Genomic DNA, 26928 nt, shown 5'->3' with positions numbered 1-26928 from the left:
TTCCCAGGAGGAGGAGGAGGAAGAGGAGGAGGCCGAACGGGAGGTGGGGGAGGGAAGCGTGGCCGGCAAGCGCTGCAGCCCTAAAAACCCACCGGCGGGATAGAAGGAAGGAAGGAAGGAAGAAGGTAAGAAAGAAAGAAAGAAAGAAAGAAAGAAAGAAAGAAAGAAAGAAAGAAAGAAAGAAAGAAAGAAAGAAAGAAGAGAGGAAGGTAGGTAGATAGGTAGGAAGGAAGGAAAGAGAGAAAGGAAGGAAGGAAGGAAGAAGGTAGGTTGGAAAGAAAGAAAGATAAAGAAAGAAAAGATAGGTAGGTAGGTAAGAAAGGAAGATAGGTAGGTAGGTAAGGAAAGAAAGAAAGGAAAGAAAAAGAAAGTAAAGATAGGAAGATAAGGTAGGAAGGAAGGAGAGAAAGAAAAGAAGAGAGGAAGGTAGGTAGATAGGTAGGAAGGAAAGAGAGAAAGGAAGGAAGGAAGAAGGTAGGTTGGAAAGAAAGAAAGAAAAAGAAAAGATAGGTAGGTAAGAAAGGAAGGTAGGTAGGTAGGGAAAGAAAGAAAGGAAAGGAAAAGAAAGTAAAGATAGGAAGATAAGGTAGGAAGGAAGGAGAGAAAGAAAAGAAGAGAGGAAGGTAGGTAGATAGGTAGGAAGGAAGGAAGAAGGTAGGTTGGAAAGAAAGAAAGATAAAGAAAGAAAAGATAGGTAAGAAAGGAAGGTAGGTAGGTAGGGAAAGAAAGAAAGGAAAGAAAAAGAAAGTAAAGATAGGAAGATAACGTAGGAAGGAAGGAGAGAAAGAAAGGAAGAAGAGAGGAAGGTAGGTAGATTGGAAGGAAGGAAAAAGGTAGGTTGGAAAGAAAGAAAGATAAAGAAAAGATAGGTAAGGAAGGTAGGTAGGTAGGGTAATAAAGAAAGGAAAGAAAAAGAAAGTAAAGATAGGAAGATAAGGTAGGAAGGAAGGAGAGAAAGAAAGGAAGAAGAGAGGAAGGTAGGTAGATAGGAAGGAAGGAAGGAAGAAGGTAGGTTGGAAAGAAAAAGAAAAAAAAAAGATAGGTAGGTAGGTAAGAAAGGAAGGTAGGTAGGGAAAGAAAGAAAGGAAAGAAAAAGAAAGTAAAGATAGAATAATAGAAAGATAAGGTAGGAAGGAAGGAGAGAAAGGAAGGAAGGAAGTAGAAGATAAGGAAAGAAAGAAAAAAGAAAAAAAGGTAGGAAAGTAGGTAGGTCGGTAGGAAGGAAGGAAAGAGGAAAAAGAAGGTAGGAAACAAAGAGGAAGGTAGGTAGCTAGAAAGAAAGGAAAGAGAAAAATTGAAAGAAAGAAGGTAAGAAAGAAAGGAAGGTAGGTAGGAAGGAAAGAAAGGAAGAGGAAGAAAGAAAAGGTAGGTAAAGAAAGAATGAAAAAAAAAGAAAAGATAGGTAAGGAAAGAGAAAGGAAAGAAAAAGAAAGAAAAAAGAGTAAAGATAGGAAGATAAGATAGGAAGGAAGGAAGAAGAGAAGGAAAGGAAGGAAGATAGAAGATAAGGAAAGAAAGAAAAAAGAGAAAGAAGGTAGGAAAGTAGGTAGGGAGGAAGGGAAGGGAGGAAGGATGGAAGATTATTGTGGTACCGGCCGTCCTCCTTTTGGCTTTTGGCCGGACTGCGGGGGAAGTTTGTGCACTGGGAAGATTGTACTCGGGTTGGGAAAAGGACTCTTGGATGAGGTCTTTTTGTTTGCAAGGACAGCCGGATGACACAGACACACCGTACATCGATCTGCGTCACTCTTTGCACGAAGATTTGGAAGCCCCTCTGTTTGTCTCTTTGCCTATGCATGTGCTCCCCCTTCCTCCCTCCCTCCCTCTTTCTCTTTTAAAGCTGAACAGAAGCATAGACTGACAAACTACCAATCCATCTTGGTTCATCTTTTATGTAGCAGTCATTGATAAGTGTACAAATACAGGCAAAATCACATGCAGGGTTCCTTAAAAATCTAAATGATGATCCAGTAATTGCTTCAACACTATAGTGCTAATCAGTAGGATATCCAAACTTAATTAGTTGGAATATCTCTTAACCCTTACAGAATCACAAGCATGATCCTGGGCATGATCTTCAATAGATCCTTCATCGATCAACCTGCCCAATCCCATATTTCATTACAATCTAAAAAAGAGATCACCTTTCTCCCACTGGTTAATCTTGTTGAGGAGGTGGCAGGATTTTTTCATCCTTGGGTTTAAAGTTCTTCAGTTTGATCCCAAATTGATCAAAGAGAACGGTTGGGATCTCAGAGTCCTGCAAGATCGTTTCCGTACGCTCCTTTCCGGTTGTGAAAATGAGCCGCTGACCCATATAGGTTAGACGTCCACCAGCTGCTTTGTGCAACGAACAAAAGGATTTGCAGGTGAAGATAGAACAGGGTGAAGTCTGGTGGTAAAGACACATGTCATGAAAGTCTTCCAGTTGCTTCTCCTCTAGGGTGAATTTATAGAGGAATCTCTCCCTTTCTCCAGAAATTTCCCGACGTTCCAGTACCCAAGTAGCTCCTTCCAGGCTTAACCAAAATATGCCTCCTTCTTGAACTTGTTCCACCTCCGGCTTCAGCTCTAACGGTTCCAGGAAACCTTCTCCGAACCCAACATCGCAGAGGAACTGCTGTCTGTCCAAGGCTACCAAAATGATCAAGTGGTCCAACGGAGGACCATAACACTGCGTGAAGCGGTTCCTGACACGTGCCGCTAAGATTTTGGTTTCAAATCCCAAAGCTTGCAACAACCACTGGAAAAGTCCATTCAGTTCATAACAAAACCCACCCCGGTTGTTTTGGACAATCTTCTCATACAAACGAGGCAATTCCAGGCAGATGGGCTCTTGACAATGGATGCTGAGGCTCTCAAAGGGTACAGAGAAGAGATGGGAACGGTGGAGGCCCTTGAGGGTCTCCAAAGAAGGGCAGGCGGAGGCACCTTGGAATCCAATCCGTTGGAGGTAACATCCGACATCCATCTCAGACTGGATGGAAGATCTTGGAAAAAGTGAATGGGGAAGTATTTCAAGATTCCTTCTTTTCAACTCTTTCCAAGAACTCGTTCTGCTCTCTTGATCACTTTCAATAACGAAGCTCTAAACTCTGGGAGAGACTCCAAGACACTCTAGTTCCCAACTCTCTTCTCCTTTCCTGCCCGATTTCCTTCCCCTCTTCCCCGAAAATCTTTCCTGTTGTAATTTCTGCTATGAGTTTTGTTGTGTATGCAGTGGCTGATAGGTTCATTATTCCAAGGAAATGAAAGAGGAAGTGAAAAAAGTTAGAACCTCCCACTTGCTTCGTTCTATAATTTATGTATATTAACCCTTTTTCACCTCAAATCTCTTTAGGGCATTAAATTTCTTAGGGTATACAATGTTCTGCTTTTCAGGTTTCTTTTGCAGAGATATTTTGGGAAGGAGATTTAATTGAACTTGCTCAACACATGGATTTTTATGGAGAGCAACCAAGCTTGCTGCCAATATCTGTGCTGGGTATGGAGTCATGATAGAGGCAGTGGTGAAATGTAAAATTTGTTACTACCGGCTCTGTGGGCATGGCTTGGTGGGGGGTAATGTGACTGGGTGGGCATGGCCAACCTTTTTTTTTTTTCTTTTAAAAGCATTTTTTCTACAACCTCTTCGGCCGAAGAGGTTGTAAAAAAATGCTTTTAAAAGGCTCTGATGATGAAAGAAAAAATGAGGATGAGTAGAAAAAATGCTTTTAAACGTAAAAAAAAACAACGTCTGATGATCGCGCTGCTCAGCTGGGCTGGGGGGGGGATGGGGTGCAGGGATTTCTGCTACTGGTTCTCCAAACCACTCATCACCATCGCTACCGGATCAGGTGATCCGGTCTGAACCGGGAGCATTTCACCCCTGGATAGAAGACTCTCTAAACTATTCAAGCTGAGCTGTTTTAATTCTCAGTAAGACAGACTTGATTGTGTGTCTGTGTGCACGGATGCCTTCATTTACTTAGATAGGGATCTGAGACTCTGTCCTGCTGTCACACATACACAACTTTCCTTCTTGTTTTTTCTATCTTCTCCTTCAGTCATTCAATCACCACAGAATTCGCAGATGAATTTTACCTCATCCTGATTCAAGGAACTTTCTTTGTAGAATGTGGAAATGTTCTACATTCAACATACAGTAGTGGCCAAAATTGTGCAAACCTTTTGGGGAAAGTATATTTTTGAGGTTTGATGGCTAATAAAACCACTTTTTTGGGGGCGGGGGGGGGAGTTTCAAGATAATCCTATTCCACTGCTGGAATGGCCTGGGAATAGCCCAGACCTTAACCCAATTGAAAATCTATGGAGCCGACTAAAGAAACTTGTTAGTCAGAAGTGACCCAGCAATAAAACCCAGTTAATAGAAGCCATCATTCAAGCTTAGTTTTACATTATAACAGCTGCAGAACTAAAAGATTTGGTTCACTCCATGGGAAGACGTCATAGGGCCATAATTCATGCTAAAGGTTACCCAACTAAGTATTAACTGACATGGGGATAATATTTGTATATCTCGTTTTTTCTTTAGTGATCATTTATGTACCTCTTGTTTTTTCTACGTGTTTCACTTTTCTTCTTTATACTGTAACTGCTATTCTAATAGCAAATCCTTCATAAAAGTTATTGCATTACATTCTTGCTTAAATTATCTTTCCATATATATATATATATATATATATATATATATATATATATATATATATATATATATATTTGTTTATGGCACCTTAGGACATACCATCTATCAAAAGAAGACACATACGAATCGCTATCTCAACGCCAAATCACACCACCATCCAGCACAAATAAACTCTGTTGCCAAAACATTAACCACAAGAACTAAACGTCTGGCTGATGAAGCACATTTACAAACAGAATTATGTACACTAACTAATGTACTCACATCAAATGGATTCTGTAGAAATAAAGTCATCAATATGATCAAACATACAACACCAAGACAGAATAAAAAACAACAAGAGGAACAAAACAATGGGAAAGCCATCTTGCCCTATATAAGGGGAACAACAGATAAAATTAGCAAAGTACTACATAAACACAACATCAAAACCATATTTTGCACAGATAGAAAGATATTGTCCATTCTGAGAAACCCCAAAGACAAAATAGAATTAGAAGATCAAGGCATATACGAAATCCCGTGTGCTTCCTGCCCATCAACATACATTGGACAGACCAACAGAAGAATGAGTGTGCGCATCAAGGAACACAAAAACTCAATACAAAAGCAAGAACACACATCATCATTAGTTCAACACATAAATACAACAGGACACAATATTAATTTTAATAAAACAAAAACAGTTGCAAAAATAGAACATCTCAATGGCAGGATAATCAGAGAAGCAATTGAAATAGAAAAAAGACCATATTGCATGAATAAACGGGATGACACTTCACGTCTGCCTACTATTTGGAAACCTGCTCTCATAGATAGACGAATCTTAACACCATATATAAAACATAGACCAAACATTAATCAAAAAAATCCCAACCAAATCATATTCAAACCAGCCACAAAGATGAAGCCCTGCCACCTAGTGGAGAAAAACCGACCATACACCCGAAGCCAAGCCAATAAACACACACTGGGACTCCCAACCAATCAGAATGAAAAGGTGGAGCCATCCCAGAATACCAGCACCAGATTTGAAATACCAACGACAGTTAGTGCAAAATGACTGCTGACATAAGCCTGATGATGGCAGATGGGATTCTGTCGAAACGTCGCTTCTACCCTTTTAGGGATATATCCACAATTACACGGGAAGAAACCCGAAATATTAACTATACACACACATATATATATAATTTTATGGTACTACTCCAAGTGGTGGTTATTAGCTAGTTTTACAAAATACACTTTTCCAAAAAGGTTTCTGTTATGGATATTGTTGTTGTGTTACTTTAAAGCTTTACTGCTGATTCATTGTAATGCTGAGTCATGCTGTAATTAGATAATCATTAGTGAACATATTTAAGAAAGGTACTGTAATGTATTCAGTTGATGATAAGCTACCATAGTGTGAGGAGTGCTATTCATTATGTTACCATCGTGGTTTGTGAACCAGAGTGAGTTTGTTATTCTAACCAACTACTGTTTGTTTGGTAAGAAGATATCTGTAACTTTGGACTGATTTAAATGGCAAAGACTTGGAATTTGTTTAAAGACTATGAAACTGTTTTTTCACTATAAAGTAAACTTTTGATAAACCAGTTTGCACATCTCTTATTCATTGCTCTCAGCAACGTTTCTCTGTGCTCTACACTCTGCTGGTTGGTAACACAACAACAATATCCTTAACAGTTTCCACAGTTTTGGCCACTACTGTATCTTGATTTCACAAAAAAAGAAAAAAAAACCCCCAATATTTGCCAAAATACCACATAGCAAGTGTGTGCTGAATAGAATAGCAATTTAAGCTCCTACATGGGTGACTTAGAAGCAGACCATCAGCCAAATTGGTCGATTGATTGATTTAATTCAATTTGGATGTGTCCTGACTCCAAATGATCCTGGCTTCCAACAAAAAAAAAGGCATAACAGCAGCAAAATACAGAAAACTAACTCAAGTACATATATAAAAATATAACTACAAAATAACCACAAGGTGGCATTCCAATAACAAAGCATTCTGTTGACCCTTTCCTAGCAGCAATTTAGTTTTGAGCATTGGATGACTAAATTTTTCTAGTAGAAGTAGCAATAATAAAACTTTTCTGTGCTTAAACAGAGTTGGAAGGGACTTTGGAGGTCTTCTAGTCCAACCCCCTGCTCAGGCAGTCAATCCTGTACAATTTCAGCCAAAGGGTTGTCCAATCTTTTCTTAAAAACTTCCAGTGTTGGAGCATTCACAACTCCTGCCCCTCATCCTGCTGCTTCTGCTCAGCTCCTGTGCAGCCCTGCTGCCCCAGAAGAGCAGGAACAGCTGTGCACCAGGCAGCTGGTCCTCTGGTTTCCAGCACTCCTGCACATGTGAAGGCCAGCTGGCAGGCGTGCCGGAACCTGGAAGAGCAACAGGTGATGGCTCCCATGCCTGCAGAGATGGCTCTGTGTGCCACTTCTGGCACACGTGCCATCATGGCTCTATACAATCGCTTTTGAATGTAGGAAGTTCTTTTAATCTTTAATTAAATAAGTTAGTCTTTAAAAAAAAAGTGTTGGGTATTCATTATTATAAATTCTGTTGATACGTTCAAATAATGGTCACTCTTCAATTAAGTTTTTGAGATACCCAAGAGGCCAAGATGAAGAGCAACAATACACAAACAATTTATTAGAAACGATGAAAGGGACCAGAACAATTTCATCAGAATCGTGACCTCATACAATTTCAACAGAAGTTTTGAGGAGACGGAAAAGCCAGTAAACTCCTGTATTCCCAATGTTCATATGCAGAATCCCTTAGTGGTGTCAACATGCTCCTAAATTATAAATAATTACAATAATTCTTCAGAGAGTATATAATTTTTCCATGATAATTCATATAGCCTTTCTGTTAATGAACTGTTGATCATCTCTAAATAGAATTCTTTAATTTCTTCACTGAGAAATCTTCTGTGGCAATTTGTGCAGGTTCCTCCAGGAAAGATCCACAGCTTCCTGAATAGTGCACAATATCTGGCTCAGTGGTGAGTTGCCCCCGCTTTGGACCAGCTCTATAGAACCGGTAGTAAAACCAGCGGGAGGCTCCACCCACTGACCCTGATGTCATCAGAAGCGATCTGCGCATGCGCAGAAGCAAAGGCGCGCTCGTAAGTGAAGCGAGCGCGTGCGATACCGTTGCAAACCGGTAGTAAAAGTTAGTAGAACCCACCCCTGATCTGGCTTCCATAAAAACTGTGTGTGTGTGTGTGTCTGTGTGTGTGTGTGTGTGTGTGTGTGTGTGTGTGTGAAAGAGAGAGAAATCTGGAAATACAGGAAACAAAATTAGGACAACTATAAAGTGTTCAAATGCCTGTATATCAGTTCTAATAGTACAAGTAGTCCTTGACTTACAACAGTTCATTTAGTGACCAGACAAAATTACAACTGCCCTAGAAAAAGTAACTGATGGCCGTTTTTTACAGGTACGACCTTTGAAGCATCCCCATGATCATGTGTTCGAAATTCAGCTGCTTGTCAACTGGTTCGTACTTATGACCATTGCAAGTGTCCTGGGGTTCATGTGATCCCCTTTTGCAACCTTCTGATAAGGAAAGTCAATGCGGAAGCCAGAGTCACTTAACAACTGTTATTTATTAACTACAGTGATTCACTTAACAACTGTGGCAAGGAAGGTCATAAAATGGGACAAAACTCACTTTACAAATGTCTCTCTTAACATCAGAAATTTTGGGCTCAATTGTGGTTGTAAGTCAAGGACAACCTGTATGGGGAACAAACAGAGAGAGCTTGACATTCTAGTGCCGTGATGGCGAACCCATGGCACGCGTGCCACAGGTGGCACACGGAGCCCCCTCTGCTGGCACGCGCACCATCGCTCCAGGTCTGATCTCCATGGTGTTTCTTTTGTGAGCTTCTGTTTCCCTGCAAACAACGAAACAGAAGCTCACAAAAGAAAAAGATCTTATCTCTTGTTGAGATGGTGTTGGGATGCCCCACCTCCCTCCAGTCAGCTGGTCTTCGGGTCTCTGCTGCACATGTGCATCCCTGCGCATGTGCATATTTATTGCACACCTTTCAGTTTGGGCATGCGCCCGCATGCAGTTTAGGCACTTGGTGTCTAAAAGGTTCGCCATCACTGTTCTGGTGTATGAGAGCAAGTACGATATTGTAGCTATTACTGGAACTTGGCGGGATGGGACCAGTGCTGAGTTTCACAATTTTTTACTACCAGTTCTGTGGGTGTGGCTTGGTGGGCATGGCATGGCTTGGCTTGATGGGCATGGCAGGGGAAGGTTACTGCAAAATCCCCATTTCCTCCCGATCAGCTGGGACTTGGGAGGCAGAGACTTGATGGGGGCAGGGTCAGTCAGAATTTTTACAACCGGTTCTCTGAACTACTCAAAATTTCCGCTACCGGTTCTCCAGGACTGGTCAGAACCTGCTGAAACCTACATCTGGATGGGACCCATGATGAAAACACACAACCAGAAGGGTAGAGATTGTTCAAAAGGAATAGACTCAACAGCAACAAAAGAAAGGAATGGGGGAATTGCATTGTATGTTAGAAATTTACTACATCTCCATAGAAATTTCCAATGTTAGAGATGAAAGCCTTCTTGAAAGTATTTCTATATTGAATACTTGAATATTCACCGTAAGAAATCTGTATTTTATTAATTTGAAAAAAGGTTTTGAATAAAAATAGTTCCCTTTTTTTGTTTCCTGTTCTGCTTAACTTCTGCTTATCTATTTCTTACCTATTTCATTGACCAACAGCATACTGGGTTACAGAAAGAAGGAGAAGGCTGACAGTCGGGTGGAGGGTGGGAAGAGAGAGAAGTAGAGGAATAGTTACACTAGACTTAATTCTTACTATTTGGGAAAAAATGGTTGAAGGAATAGAAGTCATAGGAACTTTGGGGGAGAGTGACTGTTCTGTCCTCACTACACTGTCTGTGTAGTGCAGCTCGATATGCAGCTAAACCCACCCATCCTCCAATAAAACAGACCACGTGCGTAAATCTAAATGCTTTATTGAAAGAACAGGATATTGCTGAGCACATTGTAAGCCGCCCTGAGTCTTCGGAGAAGGGCGGCATATAAATCAAATTAAAATAAATAAATAAATAAATATGGTGAAACGGGGGCAAATAGGGATACATACACTCAGAATCAAATACAAGATAAACTGTATTAAGTTACTGCTGAACATAACAATTAATAAATACAAGCAATTTAAATCTCACCAGCAATTCCATTAAATTGGAATGTTTTAATTACGGCCAAAATTATTTAATTATTTTAAACAGTTTTTAGATTTTGTATGTTTTGTATGTATGTCTTGTTTTTACTTTGGCTGTTCACCGCCCTGAGTCCTACATTGGAGAAGGGCGGTATAGAAATTTAAACAAACAAATAAATAAATAAATAAATGGTCTGTGTGTGAGATGTGAGTTTGTCCTTGGATGACCATGTGACACAGATTAAGATGGATGCTTCCTTGTGCTTCTGCCTTCTCCAAATGTTAAAGGAAATGGAGTCTGGCTTCCCAGCGTGCACTTGGTTTGAGAGTGCGGGCTGATGGGTAAATGAATTGGGTCAGCTTCAAACAATATACTTGGTATTTTGTTTCTCCAGCCACTAGATGAGGCTAGTGGGCAACAACAGTGTATATAAAAATTGTATGTTGGGGCATATTTGTCCCTCCAGCCACCTGATGGGGCTAGAGAGCAACAACAGTATATAAAAGTTACATGCTGAGGCATGACAGCGACCATGACATACTTGAATTCACTATAATGCAACCAGTTAGACTAGTGTTTCGACCAGGGGTCTGCAACCTTAAATATTCAAAGAGCCATTTGGACCCAGAAAAAAAAAAAAAAACCACCAGGAGCCACAAAACCTGGGTGGGCATGGCCAACTCGATGTCATTCACTTCCACCAATCACATGAATCCCTCCCTAGCCACGCCTACCCAGCCGGGCAGAGAATCAGTTGTTAAAAAACACTGGGAACCACAAAATCCTTTTGACATCTCTCTCTCTCTCTCCCCTCCCTCCCTCTCTCCCTTTCCCTTTGTCTCTGTATCTCTCTCTCTCTCTCTCCCCCCTCTCTCTGTATCTCCCTGTCTATGCCGCTTCTCCATCCCCCACTGTCATCCTTACCTTCTCAGGCCAGGCGAGGAGTGACTAGGAGGGGAGGGCAAAGGGGGAGGCCAGCCAGTGGTGGGATCACCTGACAGGGAGCCACAGCAGAGGGCCCAAAGAGCCGCATGCGGCTCCGGAGCCTCAGGTTGCTGACCTCTGGTTTAGACCAACAGAACAGAACAAAGTAACAGAGTTGGAAGGGACCTTGGAGGTCTTCTAGTCCAACCCCCTGCTCAGGCAGGAAACCCTATACCATTTCAGACAAGTGCTTGTCCAATCTTTTCTTTAAAAACTTCCACTGTTGTAGCATTCACAACTTCTGGAAGCAAATTGTTCCACAGATTAATTGTTCTAACTGTCAGGAAATTTCTCTATCACAATCGACCCATTCTACAATATTTTCAACCTCAATCACAAATTTACCCCAGGAAATAGTCAAGTTGACAAAACAACTTCGGTTTAAAAATAATTATTATGGTTGGAAAGATCAAACATCCCTTTTGTTTATGCGTTTTGCTGAATTAATCCATTGGGAACCAAGCTACTTAAATAACAACCAAGAATCCTACAATGGTCTGGATCTCAAAGGGATCGACACAATCTCCACGGAGAACATCTGTATATTTCATTATTTTATTGATCATTAAAACTTTATCAAGCCGTAGAAGGAGAGAGGAGAGAAACATCATCTGCTTCGTTAGTAGGTGAGTGTGTCTTGTTATGTTGAACCTCAATTTCGGAATTAATCTGTATTATGATACTGTCATATCCACAGATATCATCCCACAATTGGAATAATCTCCTGATCGTGACAAGCACATTTCTGGGTGTTTTTTTTTTTTAAATGTTAATCATTCCTTTCATCAATCCCATTATTTATACTGTGAGAAACAAGGATGCCCTTGTTCTGCCCATGGCAATGGACAAATTGCTGAGAAGATGGGTGTTATGTATTCACTTTTGGAGGGAAAATGAAGCGGGAAAACCCTCGATGTTGATTGGCCAGCACCCTGGCCAAGAAACTATATAAAAGGAGTTGTCAACTGGGTTTGCGGCTGGATTTGTCACTGTGAAATAAAGAGCTGTTGTTCATGCAGACTTGTCTCCTGTCTCCTCACTCACCCAACTTAACACTGGCGATGAAGGTGGGATACAGGTAGACAGGTAGCCCCAGAAAGAGCTGACAACCCAAATCCAGCCAGGCGGAAAGTCTGCCGAGCCAAGCACAACAATCACAATGTCCGCCTTTGCTCCGCCATCACCCTTCGATCCCGTGAAGGAGAAGTGGGGATCGTACATGATCCGGTTTGAATGCTTCCTCAAAGCTAATGATCTACAAGGGCTATCCGATAATTGAAAGCGAGCCCTCTTCCTAAGCCACTGCAGCCCAGAAGTCTTGGCGCAGTCACTTTCTGAACCAACCCCGTTTCAATTGGTACCATGGCAGGTCTTACAGACCACGCTGAAGTCACATTATGCCCCAGTACCATCTAAATTTGTACATCGGTACGAATTCTGGCAGAGGCTACAGCGAGAGGGAGAGCCGATCAGCACTTACATGGCCATCCTGCGCAAGGCCGCAATGCACTGCGAATACCGAGACCTTGATGATACGCTCCTAGAGCAACTCATCTGTGGCGTTAGAGATATTCACCTCGAGAGACGATTGCTAACCAAAACCAATCTGACCCTGCACATTGCGTTAGATGAGGCTAGAGCTCATGAGTCGTCCAACAAAGCCGCTGAAACCTTGCAGCAACCAGCACAGCCCCAGGCAACACCAAAATCACTCCCGGTGCACAGAGAAGCGGCCCAGACTGACAGCGAAGATGAAACAGACGAAGACATCTTCAAGACAGAGAAGCACAAGCGCGATGAGGGAGATCAAAAGAACAATTGCGCTAGCTGTGGAGGACTCCACCAGCGGCAAATGTGTCACTTCAGAGAAGCCATTTGCTGGCGCTGCGGCCGGAAAGGACATTTGGCACGGGTGTGCAGGGCAATCCAGCCATCCAGACAAAAACAAAGAGCTGTCACTACTCATGCTGGCCAGCAGCAGCCTATAAGAAGAGACCAGAGCAGCCAGCCCAAGAAAGGCGCATATTTTAAAACTCCAGAGGCCTTTCAAACGCATAGGCCAAGCAACCACCTCACCAGAAAAGAAGCTGCACATCACTGACAAGATCGAGGGCGCTCCATGAAAGATGGAGATTGACACATCCATTATGATCATGGCATGGGCTGAGCTCCAATTTTAAACGACACCAGCTGAAGCACCAACGCCTGAAACTAAGAGACTATCAGGGAAATCATATCCCTGTAGAAGGCTACGGCATGTTCCAGGTCAAGTTCGGCCAGCATGACGAAAGACTACCCTTCACAGTAGTCAGTGGAAACCTCCCAAGCCTTCTCAGCCTGGATTGGTTTAAGGCTTTAGGAATGGGGGTCACCGGAATCAACGCTACCCAAAGCAGTTTACGGGACGACCAGCTACGCGAGTTCCAGGATGTGTTCGCCGATCGTCTGGGCAAGTATGTGGGGACCCCGATATCTTTCATTCTAGACCCTAGCGTAGCCCCCATCAGACTTAAGGTGCAACGAGTGCCATTCGCACTCAAACCAAAAATAGACTTAGAACTAGACAAGCTGATTAAACAAGGAGTCTTAATTCCGGTAGACCATGCTAAATGGGAAACATTGATTGTCACCCTGCTAAAACCTGATGGGTCAGTGTGCATATGGGCCAACTACAAGTGCACCCTCAATAAAGCTCTCCAACAAAGTGCCTATCCTGTCCCGATTGTACAGCACCTCTTGCATTCGCTGGGCCCTGGCAAGATCTTTGCTAAACTTGATCTTGCGCAGGCATACCAGCAGCTGCCGGTAGATGGTGCTACCTCAGAGGCACAGACTATCGTTACACACAGAGGTGCCTTTAAATGCTCAAGACTGCAGTTTGGAGTTCGTGTAGCCCCCGGACTGTTTCAGAATGTCATGGAGTGGCTGCTGCAAGGACTGGCGGGGGTAGTCCCCTATTTTGACAATGTCCTGATTACCGCAGCAGACAAAAGACAATTGGGGGACCATTTACGGAGGGTGCTACCAATTTTCAGGGATGCGGGATTGCAGGTTAAACAGAACAAGTGCAAGATAGCAATACCCGCTGTTGAATTCTTGTGATACAGAATAGACGGAACTGGCATACACCCCTCAGAGAGCAAAATTTGGGCTATTAGGAACGCACCAACCCCTAAAAGCAAGGCAGAGTTACAGGCGTTCCTAGAACTCTTAAATTTCTATTCAATATTCCTTAAAAATAAAGCAACAATAACCAAGCCACTCCACCACTTGCTAGCAAAGAAGTCCCCATGGGTTTGGGGCAAGGCGGAAACTGTCAAGAAACTTCTATCTTCTGACAGCCTCCTAATACAATATAATGAGCTGCTTCCCCTTATATTGGTCTGTGACGCGTCCCCATTTGGCGTTGGGGCCATTTTCAGCCATAGACTACCGAATGCCCTAGAGTGCCTATTGCCTATTTCTCCCGCACCCTGTCTAGCGTTGAGCGAAACTACAGCCAGCTGAACAGGGAGGCCCTAGCAGCTGTAGCAGGAGTAAAGAAATTCCACAAATACTTGTTCAGGTGGACTTTTGAGCTTGTCACGGACCACCGACCCCTCCTTGGACTCTTGGCGGAAGACCGCCCCATGCAGCAGCCTTGTCTCCTCATCTGACTAAATGGGCCATTTTCCTGGTGCCTACTCCTACCACCTCGTCCATTGCACCGGCTGGAGCCTTGGGCATGCCGATGCCCTCAGCAGATGCCCGTTGCCGGACTTGCTGGAAGACCCGACCCTGGAAACACCCATCCTGCTAATAGACTCTGTGGACTTGGGGCCCCTCACTTCTGCAGAAGTGACCAAAGCCTCTACTAGAGATCATGTATTAAGGGCTGTGATTGGCTGGGTGCATAAGGGGTGGCTGGCTGGTTCTGTGACCACGGAATTTAAACCATTTTTGAACAAACAAAATGAACTGTCTACTCAAGGGAGGTGTCTATTGTGGGGTGAGCGTGTTGTTCTACCACATTGTTTACTGGAAAAAGTGTTGGAAACCTTGCATGTGGGGCACCCGGGCATCGTAAGGATGAAGGGGTTGGCAAGGAGTTATGTATGGTGCCCTAAAATGGATGATAGCATCATCAGATGGGTTGCTAAGTGTCTCCCCTGCCAGGAGTCTAGGCCTGCTTCCCCCACAGCCCTGGTAAGGGATTGGGAACGTCCCCGGGGGCCCTGGTCGTGAATTCATATTGATTTTGCAGGACCGTTTCATGGGAAAACCTTCCTCATAATTGTAGACGCCTATTCAAAATGGCTCGAAATAGTCTTAATGCATTCTACCACTACAGAGGCCATAATCGAGGCCCTCCGAAAACTATTTGCAACGCATGGACTACCAGATGTCCTGGTGTCCAATAATGGGCCTCAACTCACCACCACACAATTCGAGGGCTATCTGGCCGAAAATGGGATCCGGCATGCTCTCACCGCGCCTTTCCATCCAGCTAGCAATGGGCAGGTTGAAAGGTTCGTGAGAGTTGCTAAGGAAGCACTAGCCAGACTAGGCCCTGGAGACTGGCAAGCCAGGATCGACACCTTCCTGGCTGCCCAACACGTAATCCCCTGCATGGCCACAGGGTGAAGCCTGGCTTTACTTTTAATGTGCCAGAGGTAAGCCGCCCACCCACCCAGACATCATGTCCCGTTTTTGACCCTCTGCACATATGCAGAAGGCTCTGCGCATGTCTGGAGAAGGCGCGCACGCTCACATTTGCGATCCGGTAGCGAAGGTAAGTGGTTCTTCAGTTATGGAAAGTTTAAAAAATGTTGGGTTCACTAAGAACTACCTACAAAAACATTTAATAGCATTTTTCTCTGGTGGTGCCAGCATTATGCTTGGGAGAAAATCTGGAGTGAGCACTTGAATAGCAAAAGAGTTTCCAAACATTATAATATGGCACTGCTTAAACCAGCGGTTCTCAACCTGGGGGTCGCAACCCCCTTTGGGGGTCGAAGGACCATTTCACAGGGGTCACCAAAGCCCTCTCTCGCCCCCCCACACCTTCACTCACCCTCACCCTCTGCCTTTGTTGGATCGCCGTTCGCCGTTCGCTTACGCCGCCCACTCCCAATCTATTGCTGCCTCCGGAGTCCCAGCTGATGGCTAGAGGGAAAAAAACTTTAAATTCTTGCCACGGGGCTTCAAAGGGCAGCCCTACAGCTGATCAGTGTTAAAAGAAAACAAATGAATAGACTGGTGCCTGCAAAAATAGAAAAAATAGCCGCTTTCAGCTTCAACATAGGTTAATTACCATAAGTTGATTTGATCAGCCTCCGGACTCTCAGCTGATTTGCTCTCAGCTGTTTTGCGGAGGGCTCTGTTGCTAGCTAGCTGCAAAGAGGTAAATTCCTGGAACAGATTTTTTTCCCCTAGCTATGCTGAAAAAGCGAAATTGAAAGTAAAGCAGGGTCTTTGCTGCAATGTGACAAAATGAGGCAGAGAGAGATTTCTTTTTCTTTTTCCTCACCAAAAAAAGTAGGTGCAAAACTGCAAACAATGGGAAATTTAGGGCAAAAGAGGAGGTTCAAGATTTTAAAACACAAAAGAAAAAAAGCTCTATTTAACAAGGGAATTGTAATAATTGAGATACTATTAATTGTATATTGTGTTGAAAGCAGAAATGGTTAAGTTGTGGTTTGGAGAAATATATGGGGGAAATTATTTGGTTTATTATTATTGGTAAATTTAATTAATTGATTTGTAAGAAATTGGATTGCATGGAAATAATTGGAATATTCATGTTCTCTGAGTGAGGGTGCCTTTCCTGCCGCCTTGAAAGAGGTGGTAGTGAGGCCCCTCCTCAAGAAGCCTTCCCTGGACCCGGCTGAATTAGCTAACTATCGTCCAGTCTCCAAACTTCGTTTTGTGGCGAAGGTTGTTGAGAGCGTGGTGGCACGACAACTTCCCCGGCACCTGGATGAAGCTATCTATCTAGACCCATACCAGTCGGGCTTCAGGCAGGGGTACAGCACAGAAACGGCATTGGTCGCATTGGTGGATGATCTCTGGAGGGCTCGGGAAAGGGGTTGCTCCTCTGTCCTAGTCCTATTAGATCTCTCAGCGGCTTTTGATACCATCGACCATGGTATCATGCTGCAGTGATTGAGGGGGTTAGGAATAGGGGGCACCATTTTGTGGTGGTTCTCCACCTTCCTCTCCGACCGCTCGCAGTTCGTGTTGGCAGGGGGACAGAGGTCGACCTCGAGGCGTCTCGCATGGGGAGTGCCGCAAGGGTTGGTCCTCTCGCCCCTCCTGTTCAACATTTATGTGAAGCCGCTGGGTGAGATCATCCGTGGTTTTGGGGTGAAGTGCCATCTGTATGCTGATGATACTCAGCTGTACATCTCCGCCCCAGACCACCCCAACGATGCCCGTGATGTGATGTCTCGCTGCCTGGAGGCCGTGCGGGTCTGGATGGGGAGGAACAGGCTCAGACTCAACCCCTCCAAGACCGAGTGCCTGTGGCTTCCGGCGCCCCGATATAGTCAGCAGGTGCCATCGCTGACTATTGGGGGTGAATCCTTGCCCCCCACGGAGAGTGCTCGCAATCTGGGTGTCCTCCTGGACACGCGGCTGTCTTTAGAAGAGCATATGACGGCCGTGGCCAGGGGGGCCTTTTATCAGATTCGCCTGATTCGCCAGTTGCAGCCCTTTTTGGATCGGGACACCCTGCGCATGGTCACTCATGCCCTTGTTACTTCCCGGTTGGACTATTGTAATGCTCTCTACATGGAGCTCCCCTTGAAGAGCACTCGGAGGCTCCAACTGGTCCAGAATGTGGCCACGCGGGTGGTTATGGGCACAACTCGTTGTGCCCATGTGACACCCCTCCTGCGCGAGCTGCACTGGCTCCCAGTGATCTTCCGGGTGCGATTCAAGGTGTTGGTTACCACCTTTAAAGCGCTCCATGGCATAGGACCCGGGTACCTCCGAGACCATCTTCTGCCACCAATAGCCTCCCACCGACCAGTTCGCTCCCACAGAGAGGGTCTCCTCCGGGTGCCATTGGCCAAGTTATGTTGGCTGGCGACACCCAGGGGGAGGGCCTTCTCTGTGGGAGCCCCAGCCCTGTGGAATGAACTGCCCCCGGAAATATGTAAGATCTCCGACCTCCGGGTGTTTCGCTGCGCACTGAAGACCCTGTTGTTCCGCCAGGCTGGACTATCAACATAATAGTTTTAAATTGGGGTATTTAAATTTTTTGGGGTTTTAAATCTGAGCCAATTTATTTAATTATTTTAAATTTTAATTGCTGTTTTGTCTTTGTTTTTAAATAGGCTGTACACCGCCCTGAGTCCTGAGAAGGGCGGTATAGAAATAAAATAATAATAATAATAATAATAATAATAATAATAATAATAATAATAATAATAATAATAATATTGATTAATATACAAAAATAGTTATATAACTAATTTATATTAAAATGTTGAATTTGTATTAAACAACTGTATTACATAATTACATAATTAACCAATGTAAGGATGGATATAAAAATAGATGACAATGGGAAGGGGTATAATACAGAATAGAAGGGAAAAATTGAATTTGATTAAGATTAGAGATGAGGATGAAGGATAATATTGGTTTTTTTAAAAAAAATAGATGAGGAATAAATATGGTAAAAAGGAAATATAGAAATTGTAAATTTAATTGAAATGACTAAACACTGTGTTGGAAGAAATATCCTTCTGGGTTCTGCTCCAAGTGAGGAAAAAGACACTGGAAACATGGAGACTGCTTGGAAAGATGGTTTAATGGTGGACAGGATCACATGGCTTGAGTTCCTGAACAGAAAAGGGGCAGATACAGTAAATCCTCGGATTTTTATGCTCTCTCTGGCTTTGCATTTCTTGGGGCCCCGAAAGAGTATCCTGATTGGTTGTCAGACTCCCAGGGAGTGGGGGTCTTAGCTAGCCTTGCTGGCTGATGGTCACATGCTTCCCAGGTCACATGCTTCCTAGGTCACGTGTGGTGAGTTTCGGTTGCTAGATGGGACCCATTGTGTTAGTTTCTGTCGCTATTGTGTTGCAAATGTCCTTTGACAAAGGATTGACTTTCTGCCTCTGGCCATTAACAAAGGGTGGGGGGCAGGAAGGTGGGAGCTGCTTTGTCTGTAAAATATGCTTCTCCATTTCTCATCCAGGGAAATATAATATTCTGCCTTTTTAATATTTCCCAAAATATTTCATTCTTCTAGGAAAGGGGTGGGTGCTAACCTCCTACAACTGTTTAAATTTGTGAACCGGCCAAATACTCTGTTCAAAGAAAATACGTTGTACGTTTGTATGTGTGTTTCTAATTATTGCTATTTATTCATATTTGTTCTCTTTTATTCTTTAAAGTTTAACAATTCATTCTTTATCTTAATATCTTTATATTTGTTTGGGGTTGGCTTTCTTCCCTTTCATCTTTTTTATTGTACAGCAATCTTTCTCCTCAAACCTACCACCTCTGTCTTTTCTTTCCTTTTTAATTTCTCTTCCCCCCCTCTTCTTCTTCTCCCTACTTCCTCTTCCTTTCTCCTTCTCCTCCTCTCTTCCTCTCTTCCTCTCACTCCTACTCTAATTTCCCTTCCCTTCCTTCATCCCTCTCTATTGCTGTATCCTTTTATGCATATGGACTACTCAGAGGGCTGAAAAAGTTATTTTTGACTGGTCCTCGCACTTTTGACCAGTCCTCAAACTTACGACTGTCCTCACAATTTACGTTTTTGCCCTATCTTGTCACCATGGTGAAGAGAAGCAGTTGTGAAATGAGTGACACGGTTGTTAAGAATGCTGCACAGGCATAAATGTGAGGATGGTCATAAGTGTGAGGACCAGTCAAAAGTCCGAGGACCTGTCAGAAATGACTTTTTTCAGCCCTCTGAGTAGTCCCTATACACATAGCCATGGCCACCCGGTCACATGACCAGCTAGCCATGCCCACCCAGCCACATGACCTCCAAGCCACGCCCACAAAATAAGCCACGCCCACAGAACTGGTAGTAAAAAAATTTAGAACCCACCCCTGGTTGGGGGTCACTACAACATGAGGAACTGTATTAAAGGGTCGCGGCATTAGGAAAGTTGAGAACCACTGGCTTAAACCATCATCTCCAACTTATTTTAGATGACTCCATAAAAGAAATAAAGCAAGTTCTTTCAAATGGACTGCAAACAAGAACTACAGACATCATAAAGGCTGAAAAATTGGTGATAAGATCAATTACAGCATTTTAAATGCTTAGAAAGGAAAAGGGTGCATACAAACAAAAAGTTGATGGATGGATTGATTACTTCAGAAACCTTCAAAGATATAAAATTTGTTGAAAATCATCGATTTGTTAGCCTTCCTCAGGAAAGACTTTTAGAAAGCATCATAACAAATTTGAAGAAAAGACTAATGGATTGTGAACATTTAAAAACAGGTAGCCAATCTCAAGACACAAATAAATTACAATTTCTAAATTTTTTGGAGCCAGATTACTGAAGAAAGTAATAGCAGCTGAAAAAGAATTGGATGCATTTAGTGACATTTTTAATTACAAAATTAATATCAATGATTATAGGGATTTTATAGAAAATTTTGAAAGATTTTTCAAAAATTTTGAAATATTTTTGAAAGATTCGGAGAAATATGCAATTCCTGACAATACTAAAAAAGCAAAAGCTATTGTCAGAACAATTGCTGTAAGTTCAGCAGAAGCGGAAAGGGGTTTTCACAAATGAACATCATATGTTCAGAGAGCAGAAGTCGCCTAAGTGTTTCTAATATAACCAACTTAATGACCATTAATTTAATTGGCCTACCCTAGAGGAATGGGATCCTATTCCTGTAGTTAAGGAATGGCTGAGAGCAAATCACAGTGCTGATGATCCTCATGTGAAAGTGAAAAAAGGGGCAATTGAGGAAGCCAATAAAACTGCGATTTGGCAATACCTTAGATAAGTTTTATTGTTTTTTGTTAAGTATTTAATAGTTTTTCATTAATATTTTAAAACTCTTGTAACAATCTAGTTTTGTGTACCTTTTTTATAATAAACTAATATTATAATATTTTGGTATATGATATCTTTTTTTATACTTAAAACTCTCATTAGGGCAAAGAAGTGATGTCGGTCGAGTTGGCCACACCCAACCAGTCACATGGTCACCTAGCCATGCCCACCTGGTCACATGGCCACCTAGCCACGCCCACCCAGTCACATGACCACCTAGCCACACCCACTCAATCATATGACCACCTAGCTATGCCCACCCAGCCACATGACCACCTAGCCACGCCCACCTAGCCACACCCCAAGCCACTCCACAGAACCGGTTGTTAAAAAAATTGAATTCCACCACTGGGCACATACATACTTGGACACACATTTCTCCTGAGCTGAATTCAAGACCAGGAGACATCATCATGTCCTATTTCTTAGGAAAAGTACAGAAATGGTTTCCTCTTCTATTTATTTTAATAATCACTCTCTCTATACAATCACTTTTGAATGGAAGAAGTTCTTTTAATCTTTAATTAAACAAGTTAATTAATCTTTAAAAAAGTGTTGGGTATTAATTATTATAAGTTCTGTTGATATGTTCAAATAATGGTCTCTCTTCAATTAAGTTTTTGAGATACCCAAGAGGTCAAGATGAAGAGCAACACAACACAAACAATTTATTAGAAATGATGAAAGGGGCTAGAACAATTTCATCAGAATCATGATCTCATACAATTTCCTTTGAACAGAAATTTTGAGGAGAAGGAAAAGCCAAGAAACTTCTGTATTCCCAATGATCATATGCAGAATCCCTTAGCGGTGTGAAGACGCTCATAAATTATAAATAAATTACAAAACATCTTCAGAAAGTATATACCTTTTCCATGAGAATTCATATAGCCCTTCTGTTAATGAACTGCTGAGCATCTCTAAATAGAATTCTTTAATTTCTTCATTAAGAAATCTTCTGTGGCAATTTGTGTAGGATCTTCTAATAAATCCTGAAGGGGCCGCCGTTAACGTAACTCAGTATGCAACATCTTCCATGAGAGATCCACAGCCTCCTGAATAGTGCACAATATCTGGCTTCCATAGAAAGCAAATGGATTATCTTCCACCTTATTGGACACTTGCTGCAGTAAAAGCTGGTAATATTCTTGGCTCTTGATAGATGAGGAACATTTTCAGGTGAAGAACATCTTCAGAAAGAAGAAAGAGAAAGTTGTCTTTTGCCTTTTGAGAAACAAAGATAATTTGGATCTCTGCAGATCTCTGGTCATCTCTAGTCCAAGTACTAACCATACCCAACTTTGCTTTTGCCTTCAAGTCTAAAGAAGATTATCCAGATCCTGAATCTGCTGAGATCATCTGTGTTCTCCCAAGAAACTATTCTGTATTAGTATACCAGATTAAGTTTAATATGGGTATATTCTAACTTTCTTATTCAAATTCAAAGCAGACATTGTTAAGCAATTTGAATATTTTTTTACTATATTTACTTTTAGAAGGTTTCTTCACTGAACATCTCTGAATGGAAATTTCTGTACATTCTCACAACCAAAGTCGTTTGAGATAAACCTGGTTTCCCAGGGAAAATAATCTGTGCTACTAGACCAAATAAATGTTAATATTAATAAATGTTAATAAGAGCCTTGGTAGTACAGGGGTTTAAGGCACCCTGTTATTAAGCTGGTATTAAGACCAGCTGCCTGCAATTACTGCAGGGTTCGAATCTCGCCAAGGCTCAAGGTTGACTCAGCCTTCCATCCTTTCTAAGGTAGGTAAATTGAGGACCCAGTTGTGGGGGCAATAAGCTGACTTTGTATAAATATACAAAAGGATGAAGGCTATTGCTGAGCACATTGTAAGCCGCTCTGAGTCTTTGGAGAAGGGCGGCATATAAATCAAATTAAAAAAAAAATGAGCATGTTCAAATTGTTTCCTAATGTGAATAATTTTTTGGAGATGCAGCATATTTATGTTGTTTTATTTCTTTTGGAAAAAGTGGTTCCAGTGATAGGTTGCTCCCGGTTCTGCCCACCTGCCCGGATATCATAATTGATGATCTGTGGGCTCCCATTGCGAACCATCGTAAAGGTAAGTAGAACCCACCCCTGAGTGGTTCCCAACCTTTTTTTGGTCGTGCCCCATCTAAGCATCTCTAAAATTCTGATGCCCCCCCCCCCGTGACATATAATTCTTACTATTCAAAAAATGAACTCCTACTCACACGGAGGAAGCCTAAAAGGCCATTAACTTGGTTTAAACATGGTTCCAATTGCTCCTATTAAAAATAAAATATCACCTCTGTGGGGCGTGGGCCCCACATTGGGAACCACTGCTCTAGAGAAACTTTTCTTTAAAGACATATTTCTTCTTACTTGTTACTGAAAATATTTGAGATTATTATTCAAGCTATCTTGAACTAGAACCCTTGAGGAAACTCCCAACTATAGTTCTTAATTTTGATCCCCACCTATGAGTAGCAAACCAATAATAGAATTGTATATTTTCCAGCATGGGAAAATGTTTGCAGTTTCTGAAGCTGGGACAATTTTGGGACAATTACCTAGTTCTAACAAACAATTTGATTTTTTTAGTTTGCATTGCTACAGAAGAAATAACTGAATAAATTATTAGTAGTGAAGCTTGCAAAGGTTCATTTAGTGTAATTTAAGTCAATTGTCAAAAATAGATAATTAACCAAAGCTATTTCAATTGTTTATTTATTTATTAATTTATTTATTGGTTCGATTTATATGCCGCCCTTCTCCGGAGACTCAGGGCAGCTTACAATGCATTAAGCAATAGCCATCATACTTTTGTACATATCTGCTTAGTAGGGCTTTGGCCCCCTCTAAGTGGTGTTCTTTTTATACAAAGTCAGCTTATTGTCCCCACAATCCAGGTCCTCATTTTACCTACCTTTTTAATTTAATTTTTTTTATTATTAAAATATAAACACAGATATAAAGACAATACAATACAAAGACAAACAAAAAACCTACCACCTACAAACCCACCTAACATTTTACATTTACGCTTTTGTCACCTTTGAAAGGATGGAAGGCTGAGTCAACCTTGAGCCTGGTGAGATTTGAACTCGCAGTAATTGCAGGCAGCTGGCAGCTAAGTGCTACTTAACAGCACTTTAGTCCACTGCACCACCAAGGCTCTCAATTGTTGCTGTTTTATCCCCTTTATTTCTTTGCCAAGATTGTATTAACTGAAAAAAACGGTTACCGTAAGGTTAAATATTTAGTATCATAATGAATGCAAAAGTACAGTCTATCAACTGAGAATTAAACACACGCATTCACACACACACACACACACACACACACACACACACACACACACACTAGCTACAGATTGAAAAATAACACCCAAGATTTTACCTTATATAGATTTTTTAGATTTTTTTCCTCTTTATAGTAATTTGGATGTTCCCTGCATCAAAGTCCACTTATCTTCCAATGTTGATAAGTACTTTTTCTTGGAATAATTTCATTCCTGTGATATGAGAAATGGCTGCTGGTTGTCATCTCCCTGCCCCCCCTCCCCCGTATTTACCTATTTAAAAATGGGAGTTGATCTAATTCTTTTCTAAATCTCTCATCCTTTTTCCTTCTCCTCAGAGAGGAGACCATGATACAAGCTGAGAACTTCACCTCTGTCAAGGAATTCATCCTGCTGGGACTCAGTAGCCACAGAAACATGCAACTTCTCCTCTTTGGAGTCATTCTCATCATCTACTTGCTTACAGTATTGGGGAACACATTGATCATCGTGTTGGTGCAGGTTGATTTAAGACTCAATACACCCATGTATTATTTTCTTTCTCATCTTGCAGGGGTAGATATCTGTTATGTTACCAGCACCATGCCTCTCATGTTGACTCAGCTCCTGACTGGAGATGGAACCATTTCTTTCACCCTCTGTATAATCCAGATGTACCTTTCATTGTCTTTAGGTGCTATTGAGCTTCTCCTGTTGGGGGTCATGGCTTATGACCGCTACCTGGCCATCTGCCGTCCTTTAGTTTATCCTGTTGTGATGAGCAAGCTCTACCAGTTGCACTTCACTTCTGCATGCTGGATAACAGGTCCTCTGGCCTGTGTGATTTGTGTTGTCTGTACTGCTTTTCAAAACTATTGTGGCCCCAATCAAATCAACCATTTCACATGTGAGTTGCCAGTGGTGCTGAAACTCGCATGTGGTGATGCCAGAATCGCTGAGGCCATTTATTTTTCTATAGGAGCATTTTTCTTTTTGGTTCCCCTTTCTATTGTATTGACCTCTTATGGATTTATTCTTCGGACTGTATTACAAATGAAATCAAACACCGGGCGACACAAGGCTTTCTCTACCTGTGGCTCCCATTTCCTCGTGGTCTCCTTATTTTATGGCCCTTTATTCTGCATGTACCTCCTTCCGAAGACTGATTCAGCTTCAGATCAGGATAAACAAATGGCCATCTTCTACATTGTGATCACTCCTCTGCTCAACTCTATCATTTACACTCTGAGAAATAAGGACATCCATAACGCAGTAGCCAAGATCTTGTAAAGAAGGGACTTTGAACAAGACCCTTAACTCATGGTTAATCTTCTGTCTTTAAAAAGAAAGAAGTGGTGGTGCAACTGAAACAATCTGGAATTGAACACACTCAAAACCATAGAAATGGTGGTAGACTTTAGACTTTCTATACTTCCACCTCTTACAATACTAGACAACACAGGATCAACAATAGAGACCTTCAAATTTCTAGGTTCTATCATATCTCAAGACCTAAAATGGACACCTAACATAAAAAATGTCATCAAAAAAGCACAACAAAGAATGTTCTTTCTGCGCCAACTCAGGAAGCTCAAACTGCCCAAGGAGCTGCTGATTCAGTTCTACAGAGGAATTATTGAGTCTGTCATCTGCACCTCTATAACTGCCTGGTTTGGTTCTGGAACCCAACAAGACAGACATGGACTTCAGAGGATAATTAGAACTGCAGAAAAAACAATTACTAGCAACCTGCCTTCCATTGAGGACCTGTATAGTACACGAATCAAAAAGAGGGCTGTGAAAATATTTACAGACCCCCTCGCACGCTGGACATAAATTGTTTCAACTCCTACCCTCAAAATGATGCTATAGAGCACTGCACACCAGAACAACTAGACACAAGAACAGTTTTTTCCCGAATGCTAAACTCTACTAAACAAATAATTCCCTCAACACCCTCAAACTATTCATTAAATCTGCATTACTATTAATCTTCTCATTGTTCCTATCACCCATCTCCTCCCACTGTACGACTGTAACTTATTGCTGTATCCTTACAATTTATATTGATTGTTTCCTAGTGTGATTTGACTGCTTATTTGTACCCTATGACTATCATTAAGTGTTGTACCTTATGATTCGTAACGAATGTATCTTTTCTTTTTATGTACACTGAGAGCATATGTACCAAAGACAAATTCCTTGTGTGTCCAATCACACTTGGCCAATAAAGAAATCTAATCTAATCTAATCTAATCTAATCTAATCTAATCTAATCTAATCTAATCTAATCTAATCTAATCTAATCTAATGCCCTGATGGTCTAATTGTGGCTGATTAGGAGTATTACTTGACAATGCTTTGAAAGTCTGTATTTTTCTGACTTTGGAACTAAATCATGAATTCTGTGGATATATTTTGCCTAGTCTATATGCAGTAATTATATTGAGATGTTGAAACCTCAAAGCCTAGTTCTCTTGGAATCTGAAGAATATGCACCATTCGTGGTATCGAAATTTTGTAGAAATTTGTCTCAATGTACTGGACAGAGCATAGTGTATAGAATGTATTCTGAATCTAGCAAATATTTGGAAAGATTTATTGGTTTAAATTTTGAGATCTTTTTCTTTAATCATATGTCTTTAAATTCAGGATCATATGGAATTAAATGGGGAAAAAAATCTACCCTTATTGAAAATCATTTGTAAAGCATCACATTGTAATAACACTGATAAGCAACAAACAACCCAATAAAAGAAGTACAAGAAAA

General features: G+C 41.8%; 2 protein-coding genes and 1 pseudogene across 2 annotated transcripts; 2 read left to right on the top strand and 1 right to left on the bottom strand.

Moving 5' to 3' along the window:
• Positions 1-32: 32 nt before the first annotated feature.
• Positions 33-26928, top strand: LOC117662252 (putative olfactory receptor 2W6). Its single transcript, XM_087891776.1, has 3 exons — positions 33-125; positions 22885-22976; positions 24518-26928. Exon 3 carries the CDS (start codon positions 24528-24530, stop codon positions 25446-25448), a length of 921 nt encoding a protein of 306 aa, XP_087747902.1. The 5' UTR covers positions 33-125; positions 22885-22976; positions 24518-24527; the 3' UTR covers positions 25449-26928.
• Positions 2029-3119, bottom strand: LOC117662173 (arylamine N-acetyltransferase 2-like). The gene has a single exon (XM_034411468.3). The coding sequence runs from the start codon at positions 2969-2971 to the stop codon at positions 2159-2161; it is 813 nt and encodes a 270-aa protein (XP_034267359.2). The 5' UTR covers positions 2972-3119; the 3' UTR covers positions 2029-2158.
• On the top strand, positions 11511-12964 carry LOC148113888 (uncharacterized; annotated as a pseudogene).

Source organism: Pantherophis guttatus, chromosome 4 (assembly GCF_059756535.1).
Source record: "Pantherophis guttatus breed Tessera chromosome 4, ASM5975653v1, whole genome shotgun sequence".
NCBI classification, from domain to species: Eukaryota; Metazoa; Chordata; class Lepidosauria; order Squamata; family Colubridae; genus Pantherophis; species Pantherophis guttatus.
Note: the sequence above shows the minus strand (reverse complement) of the source record. Positions and strands in the feature narration are given on the sequence as shown.